Source organism: Panthera uncia (assembly GCF_023721935.1).
Source record: "Panthera uncia isolate 11264 chromosome B3 unlocalized genomic scaffold, Puncia_PCG_1.0 HiC_scaffold_1, whole genome shotgun sequence".
NCBI classification, from domain to species: Eukaryota; Metazoa; Chordata; class Mammalia; order Carnivora; family Felidae; genus Panthera; species Panthera uncia.
Genome location: NW_026057582.1, coordinates 27,314,123 through 27,323,452, shown reverse-complemented (window position 1 = coordinate 27,323,452; position 9,330 = coordinate 27,314,123). Strand labels below are relative to the sequence as shown.

The following is a 9,330-nucleotide window of genomic DNA, read 5'->3' as shown; positions in this document are numbered from 1 at the left end:
GGGGGGGGGGGGGGGGGGGGGGGGGGGGGGAGATCCAGTTTAGAGAAGAGCACATGTTTGTTGTTGTTTTTTTAATTAGGCTTCATGCCCAGCATCCAGCCCAATACAGGTCTTGAACTCACGACTCTGAGATCAAGACCTGAGCTGAGGGGCGTCTGGGTGGTTCAGTTGGTTAAGCGTCCAACTTTGGCTCAGGTCACGATCTCGTGGTCTGTGAGTTCGAGCCCCGCATCGGGCTCTGTGCTGACAGCTCAGTCTGGAACCTGCTTCAGATTCTGTGTTTCCCTCTCTCTCTGCCTGTCTCCCATTTGCACTCTGTCTCTCTCTCCTCTCTCTCTCTCTCTCTCTCTCTCTCTCGCAAAAATAAATAAACATTAAAAAAAAAAAAAAGAAAAGACCTGAGCTGAGATCAAGAGTCAGGCGCTTAACTGACTGAGCCACCCAAGCACCCCAAGGAAAGCACATGTTGAAATTTTATACATACGTACGTTTTCCAGGGAATGAATCCATAGCCCTTTTTTCCCCAGATTTCCAAAGATGTGACTCACCCAGAAAATGTTAAGAACCACTGTTTAGACCATTAAATGAACTAATTTATGCAACTGTCTATCATACTGAGCACACAATGGATACTCAACAAACGTTAATTGTTATTAATGTTGAGCATCTACTGTGTGCCAGGGCAAGAGTAGTGAAGGAATGGTACGTATCAAATGGTATGGAAGAATTAGGCAGGGGCTGGATCATGTATGATGTTTTTCTAGGGCATAGCAGATACAATATACATTCATGAACTTAGCTGGGAAGAAGTCCCTTAAGCCGAAGAGTGACACAAACTGATTGACATTTAAAAAAAAAGTCAGTGCTGGCTACTTTGTGAAGAACAGATTTGGGTGGAGAGGGGAAAAGGTAAAAATGGAAGCAGGGAGAACTGTTGAGAGGCTTCTGAATAGTCTGGGAGAGAAGTGATGGTTCCTTGGCTAGTTAATTGGTTTCATGGTATATTTTGGAGAGGGAAACTACTGGACTTACTAATGGATTGTAATGGACAGGTGAAGGAAAGGGAGGCATGAGGATAGATGACATCTGGATTTTGGTTTGAGAACTGGGGTTCATGGTGGTTCTATTTCTTGAGGTGGAGATGATTTTGAATGTATTAGACTTACGGTTTTCACACATGTAAATAGAGACAGATGTCAGGAGTTATTAGAGCTCTGGCAGAGGAGTTTGTTAAGTAGCCTCCTAGCTATTCCTCTGAAGTTCTGGGTAAGATTGGGACTGGAAATATAATTATGGAGTTATTGACATATAAATGATGGTAAAAACTGTGGGGCTAGATGAGATCTCCTTAGGAGACTTCAGGTAGAGAGTGAAGCCAGCCTAGGGTGGGACCTGTGTGGTGGAGAATGAGGAAGGAGTCAGTGAGGTAGGAGAAAAATCAGTATCATAGAGGTTTTATAGAAGCTGGAAGAGGAGTTTTTCAAGGAGAGTGGTCAGTGTGTAAGTGCTGCAGAGAGGTCACATAATAGACAACAGAGAAGTGACTGCTGGATTTAGCAACATAGGTAGTCATAGGTGACCTTGACCACAACACTTTCCATGTATGCAGGAGCAGAAGCCTGATTGTCATGGGTTAAGGAGAGAATGTGAGGTAAAGGAAGTGGAAATAGCAGGATAGACAACTCCAGAACTTTGGAAATGAAGGAGGAAAAAGGAGGTAATGGGGTCATAGAAGAATTTTTTTCAAAGAAGGAGAGATTCTAGAACAGGCTTGCTTGCTGTTGAGGATGAGCCAGTAGAAAACATAGAAATTAATTGTGTAAGAAAGATTATTCAAGATGATATCTTTGACAAAGCAAGAAAAAAAATGGCATGCAGAGCTCTGCAGAGGAGTTTGTCTTTCTTGGGAGCAGAGACACTTAATTGGGGGAAAGTCTAAGAGTATGAGTGAAGATATAGATGGGTTTGTTGTTACTTATTTTTCTTAACACCCCACTAAAATATTGCTCCCAGTTTATAGATCAGAAAAGTGAAGTTTGATGAAGGAGAATGATTTATTTTTATAACATCATGGCTTGGTAGTGTCAGTAGTTCTAGAACTCGGATTTCTAGACTTCCAAGAGAGTGTCCCAGTTTGTTATGTTCTTTGAGTTTGAAGTGTTATAAAATGTGAATTAACATGTTTTGTGTCTTCTTGGCTCATGTGGGTGTTTTGTTCTAGGGGCAGATCTGGAAGCATCTCTGCTAAGTTTTGAAAAACTTGACCGTGCCTCACCAGACCTTTGGCCAGAACAATGTAAGTTTTTGGTTTCTTGATATCAGAAGTAATACAGGAGAATCAGTGCTACTTTGAGAGAGAGTTTTGAAGTTATCATTTAACTGTAATGGTTAAAAATTTGATTTTACTTCACAGGGAAGAGACTGAATTCTGTGGTCTGATGTTAAGAATAGCTTTTTTTTTTTTTTTTTAATTTTTTTTAATTTTTTTTTTTTTCAACGTTTTTTATTTATTTTTGGGACAGAGAGAGACAGAGCATGAACGGGGGAGGGGCAGAGAGAGAGGGAGACACAGAATCGGAAACAGGCTCCAGGCTCTGAGCCATCAGCCCAGAGCCCGACGCGGGGCTCGAACTCACGGACCGCGAGATTGTGACCTGGCTGAAGTCGGACGCTTAACCGACTGCGCCACCCAGGCGCCCCAAGAATAGCTTTTTGGTGGTTTAACTTTTTCAGGACACAGTGTGACTCAGGAAATGATAGACAGCCTTAAAAAATTACATCTGAAATAAGTTCAGACAATTCAGGAATGCATAAAGTATTTCTTCACTTCCTTCACTCACTCTTGTAAAATCACTGTTAATAGTTTGGTACAAATCCTCTTGGCTTTTATAATGGTTATATAGATAAACAAATACATATTTTTAAAGTATACAGCAGGGTTTTTTGGGTTTTGGTTTTTGTTTTGTTTTGTTGTTTTTGGTATAATGATGTGTCAGATGTACATAGTTGGGCTAATATAGCTTAACTTATCCCACCTAGTAATTTATTAATGCATCTTTCCATGTTAGTAGGTCTAGATCTCCTTCATTCTCCTGAAGTATTTCATTATGTAGATATACTGTAGTTTATATATTCCTACCCTATTTGGAAACTTTAGTCCACTGTTTGATATTACAAACAACTTAACATGTACCTCTAACATGTACCTTTGTACACAATGTAGAGGATGGCCGTGTGTGAGTGCCCATTTACCCAGATACTAGCCATTATTGGACGTTACTGATATTTCTTGTCTTTAGTTCATGTTTCTTTATTAGTGAGGTTGAACAGTTATTTTATTTTATTTTACTTTATTTTATTTTATTTTGTTTACTGTTTATTTTTGAGAGAGAGAGAGAGAGAGAGACAGAGTGCGAGTGGGGAAGGGGCAGAGAGAGAGAGAGAAACACAGAATCTGAAGCAGGCTCCAGGCTTTGAACTGTCAGCACAGAGCTCGATGCAGAGCTCGAACCCACGAGACGTGAGATCATGACCTGAGCCAAAGTCGGATGCTTAACTGATTGAGCCACCCAGGCACCCCAACAGTATTTTATTTTTAAATATCTGTTTTTATCATTTTGTTTTCTAATGTAATTCTTCTTGTGAGGCATTTAAGTAACAACTGGATTGATAGAACAGCATACCTAAAAAAGTAAATTTAAATTTTTTGGTAAGACATATTGTATCTCCCTGTCCTTCCAGCTAACTCCTGATCCTTCCAAGTTCAGTTGAGGCATTATTTTCTTTGAGAAGCTTTTCTTCCCTCCCCTCAGTCAGATACAGATTTCTTTTTTTTCTTTTTTTTTCCTTTTCTTTCTTTTTTTTCCTCTCGCTCTCCCTTTTTTTTTTTTTAGCCTTGTCTTTTTTGTCTTCCCATAGCACCTGGTATGTTTCTTGGAGCACTTAAAAAATAATTACCGAGTTTCTCTCCTTTTCCAGACTGTAAGCCCCTTGAAGACAAGGCTGTTTTCTTCTTCTTATTTGGCTCCTCTATGTCTGGGACACTAAAATGTTTATTGAATAAATAATATGTTTTTTCTTTTCAGTACCAGGTGTTGCTGAATTCGCAGCTTCCTTTAAAAGTGTAAGTAATATTTTATTTACCTAATGAAGTTTATACAGTGTTTTACTCCTTAGTAAAACCTTAAATATCTCCTGTTTCTTTATTTTCAAGAAAAATGTAATAGGCTTAAAATCAGTTTGTAACTACAGCCCTGGAAATCTGTTTATATTATCATCATGTTGATAATAATGTCTTCCTCTGTCCAAATGCTCTATTTTGGCATTTTGACCTATGTCTATTAGCCACTTTTCTCAGCGTGAAAGCTTTTAAGGCAAGGCAGTTGAAATATTTAATGTAACACTAATATTCTTTTTGACCAAACCATGATTTTGAAACTTTTCCCTTTTGTTTATGAGATGCATTATGATCTTAGCTTATACTTCCTTACAGGAATTTGAAATTTCTCAGTGGCTCATTAGAAGGCAAAGTAAAGCATTCATTAGTGCTACAACTTTCCTACTTTCAAGGCAGCAGGCCCTAAAACGTTCTGTTACCCTTTTTTGTATGTGTAGGGTACTGAAATGTTTTTGAAGTTAAATAAACGGTACATTAGAATCTACCCCAAAAACCAAGAGCACACTTTACACACTATGTTAGCCAATTTGACAATAAACTGTGTTAAAAAGTAAATAAATAAAATGTATCCAGAGTTGAAAAAAAAAACAACAAAAAAAATACATTGTAATTTCGGTTGCTCTGTTCTCTTCACTGGACCCTTTCCCCACCTCTGATACTCTACATCAGTGCATCTGGAGTGTGTCCACATCATCTGTATTTTTTTGTTACATAGATGATTCTCATGTGCAACTAGGCTTGAAAACTGTTGCCAAAAGTTATTCCAAGAATGGGCTCTCTTTCATATTTTGCAAGTTTACTTTTCATAGTATACGCGAAGCGAGCATGTAAGTTTACTTTTCATAAATGAGAAGATAAAAGTTCTAAAGTTTTCTAAAATGTTATAGTAAAATGAAATTTGAAGTGATGATCATGATAGTCTTCTCACAAATTGAGGACTACTTTAAAAAAATTAAAAAAAATTTTTTTTAGTCTTTATTTTTGTGAGAGAGAGAGAGAAGAGCATGAGCAGAGGAGGGGCAGGGAGAGAAGGAGACACAGAATCTGAAGCAGGCTCTGAGCTGTCAGCACAGAGCCCGACGCGGGGCTCAAACTCAGGAACCACGAGTTCATGACCTGAGCCGAAGTCGGATGCTTAACTGACTGAGCTACCCAGGCGCCCCTCTTTAAAAAATTTTTACTTCAATTATAGTTGACATATAATATATTGGTTTCAGGAGTATAGCATAGTGAATTAACAATTATATATATTACATTATCATTGACTATATTCCTCATGCTGTACTTTTTGTTTCTGTGACTTATTTATAACTGAAAGTTTGTATCCCTTAATCCCCTTCACCTATTTTGCCCACTCTTCTCCCAACACAACCACCAGTTTGTTCTCTGTATTCATGAGTCTGTTTCTGTTTTTTGCTTAGTCATTTATTTATTTTTAAGTTTTATTTATTTTGTGAGAGAGAGAGAGCATGTGAGCACGAGTGGAGGAGGGGCAGAGGGAGAGAGAATTCCAAATAGGCTCAGTGCACTATCAGTGTGGAGCTGAACATGGGGCTCGATCTCATGACTGTGAGATCATGACCTGAGCCAAAATCAAGAGTTAGACGCTTAACCAGCTGAGCTGCCCAAGCTCCCCTCATTTTTTTTTTTTTTTTTTTAGATCCCACATGTAAGTGAAATCATGTGGTATTTGTCTTTCTCTGACTTATTTCACATAGCATAATACCCTCTAGGTCCATTCGTGTTGTTACGAATGGCAAGATTTCATTGCTTTATGGCCGAGTAATATTCCTGTGTGTCTCTGTGTGTGTGTGTGTGTGTATGTGTGTGTGTGTGTGAGAGAGAGACAGAGACATCTTCTTTCTTTGAATCTTCTCCTGTGCCAGAGAATGTTACTTGCTGATTGTCTCGAGCAGTTCAGTTGGAGTCTTTTACCAGAACTGGATTTCAAGTAATTTCTTTCATTGCTTTACTAATCTCTTACGCATGAAACAGTAACAGTGGTCAGACCTTTCTTTTTCTTCTTCTTCTTCTTCTTCTTCTTCTTCTTCTTCTTTTAATGTTTATTTATTTATTTTGACAAAGAGATCAAGGTGGGGGGAGGCGCAGAGGGAGAGGGAGAGAGAATTCCAAGTAGTATCCACACTGTCAGCGCAGAGCACGACACGGGGCTTTTGGCTTAATCGCATGGACCATGACATCATGACCTGAACCCAAATCAAGAATCAGAGGCTTAACTGATGGAGCCACCCAGGTGTCCCCAGACCTTTCTTCTAAGATAATTTCTCTGAGACCAACTATAAAGATGAGCAGTATTATTTTGTAAAGTGACTCTTTGCAGGCCATATCTGAACCTAGAGAAATCTGAGCTTTTGAAATTATAATTTGTCAGTATTTTTGAACAAAAGCCTGAAGGCTGAAGACTGTATGACAATCTACTTTTCTTATAAGAAGGAAGATTACGATCTCTTTACATTTTGTATGCATCTGAGTGGATGTATTCTTACATTTTGACAGCCTATTACTAGTTCTCCACCCAAATGGATGGCTGAAATAGAACGTGATGACATTGACATGTTGAAAGGTAAGCAATGCTTACTTCTAACTTTTAACCTGACATTTATGCTCTTCCACAAACCACCTTTCCAATTTTTCTCTCACTGTTCCCTTATGGGTATTCTCTGCTGCAGTCAGACCGCCTGCTTAACTGAGCTGATTCATGATTCTTCATGTCTGAATGCTTGTCCCTATTTTTTCATGTATATAAATCCCTTCAACGCAGGACCAGTCATGATGATTTCTGCTGCTGCTAAATTCCTTTAATATTAACTTTATTTTGTATAATGCTACAGTCAACAAAAGCTCTCACATAAAAATTTCCCATTTAATTCTCATAAAGGTCCTGTGAGTTAGGTATGATGGTGTCTAAGGTTCAGAGGTTAACTTAACCAAGATTTATTAGAATTAAAATTTAAACTGATCTTTTAAGTCTAGTCCTTTACCACTCTAACACAAGTGCCTTATTTAGGATTTACTGCCATATATTGTTGTCAGTACTATTAATTGATAACCTCTTAGTGGGTTAAGACCTGTCTTATAGTTCTTTCTATGCCATCAATTTCTTCCATAAAGAATACTAGAAGTAGTGAATATTGTTGTTTGATAAATGACTTGGAACTCAACCACAAAGTGGAAATTTAAATTAAAAAACATTAATTTTCCTTGATTTTGCTCTACTTTATTTAATTTTTATCATCCTTCTGGTGATAAGATTCATGATGGTTGTGAAGTAATAGACTGAAATTAAGGTAAAAATCTGGCTTTCTTGAGCTATTCAAGAGCTGAACAGATCACGAAAGTCTACTTATGCCAGATATGGATAATGAGTGTGGCATGATAAGTGGGAGAAAATAACACCTTTATTTGATTTCAGAAGTAATTCATTGTTCTGCATGAAATGCTTAAATACAGATCCCCTCCTCCAACCATGGAAAAATTAAGTCTCAAGGGCATCTCGGGTTCATTGTTGTAATGTTCCAAACAGACATTTATATAATGTCCCATCAGTATGAATTTCCTAAGGAAACTTTACATTTTTAGTAAGGGATTATAGCATCATGTTCCATTCCAATTGATCTGTATCTAAACATAAAAGGAATTGTGTGCTATTTAAATGAAAATCTGGTAAACTAAGTTTTTATTTTAAGTATACTGTCTTTTTATCTAGTATACTTAAAAAAATTTATAGGATTTTGGTTTGAAGGTAGTTTGGATTAATGTTTAGTCTCTGTTTACTAACTTAGGGAAATGGGGAACAGTAACTGTTTTGTTGCTATTTTATTATTATTTGGAATAATGGGGACTTATAAATGATAGTGGAGACAGTGCCATTTTGTAAGACAAAGATCTGTCTGAGACTTTCTCAGTGTTGTGTCAGATCACAAGGTTTCATGTTTTAATGGTGTGTTTATTTTGTGTGATGGGTAAAATGAAAGTTATAAAAGGATCTTTAGAATAAAACATAATTTGCTATGTTTTTATGCTATTTTCTCATTAAATGGGTAAGTTCATCTGAAGCATTTTGCAACAGTAGGAAAAATTCACTGATTTCTGTGTGTGTATGTGTGTGTGTATAGAGAGAATGATTAGATGAGAAGAGATCCGTTTTCTATTTATTAGATAAGAATTAAGCTTGAAAAGTTTTATAAGAAAGATTTCTAATCTGAATGGATTGTCACTAGAGAGTAGTAGAAAGAAATGGTATTGAAATAAATTACTCTGTTTCAGAACTGGGGAGCCTCACCACAGCTAATTTGATGGAGAAGGTACGGGGCCTGCAGAACTTGGCCTATCAGCTGGGGCTAGATGAGTGTGAGTACCCATACGATCACATTTATTCAGGGTTGCAGGTTGTACATTTCATGATGAGTTCTAGCTATAACTCAAAGTATCTTTATTAGGCATTCTGGAGGTAAGGAGTCACTATAATCTAGTGTGCCTTTTATGGTATAATACACTGGAACAATTATGGCGTTTACTCAATAACAAGTTATTTTTCTCTATACAATAAAAGTATATTGGAAACCCTTTGAGTTTGAAGCGATAGAATGTCAAATCAAACTAGCTTAAGCAAAAGAGGGACTTTGTTCGTGCAAATCAAAATTTCAGGAGTAGAAATAGCTTTGAGGGTATCTAGATCTTTGACTTTTAATGATGTCATTGGGATGTATTCTTGTTCTTGGCTTTTGTTTTGCAGCTCAAGCCTCTTGCATTAGCCTTATTCTTTGAACTAGCAGTGGGGAAGGTGGCCAAAAGGAGCTCCAGTTTATGTCTTTAAATCTTGTAATCCCGAAATGAAGAATATCTTTTATGAACATTCCAAAAGAAAGATCCTGGGGAGGACTCAGACTATACCATCTTGACTTAGACCTATTTTAGAACCACTCCTTTGGCCAGTTAGCATGGAACATTCTGATGGGCCAGGCTTGAGTCCTGGATACAGACACAGTTTAGAGGGATTAGTCTGACTCAGATCACATGGAATTGGAGGAAAGATTGGTTCCCCAAAGGAAAGCCCATATAGATTATATCTCTTTCCATACTGTATTCATTATAAAACTGGGAAAGAATTGTAGAATTTCTCACTTTTTAAG

General features: G+C 37.5%; 1 protein-coding gene across 3 annotated transcripts in view; it reads left to right on the top strand.

Moving 5' to 3' along the window:
- LIN52 (lin-52 DREAM MuvB core complex component) overlaps nucleotides 1–9,330 on the top strand; it is a 109,905-nt gene that overhangs the window by 3,066 nt on the left and 97,509 nt on the right. For all 3 annotated transcript variants that reach the window (XM_049611426.1, XM_049611428.1, XM_049611427.1), the window contains exons 2-5: nucleotides 2,222–2,296; nucleotides 4,086–4,123; nucleotides 6,695–6,761; nucleotides 8,465–8,548. In XM_049611426.1, coding sequence (XP_049467383.1) covers nucleotides 2,222–2,296; nucleotides 4,086–4,123; nucleotides 6,695–6,761; nucleotides 8,465–8,548 — 264 coding nt within the window. The remainder of the gene's footprint in view (nucleotides 1–2,221; nucleotides 2,297–4,085; nucleotides 4,124–6,694; nucleotides 6,762–8,464; nucleotides 8,549–9,330) is intronic.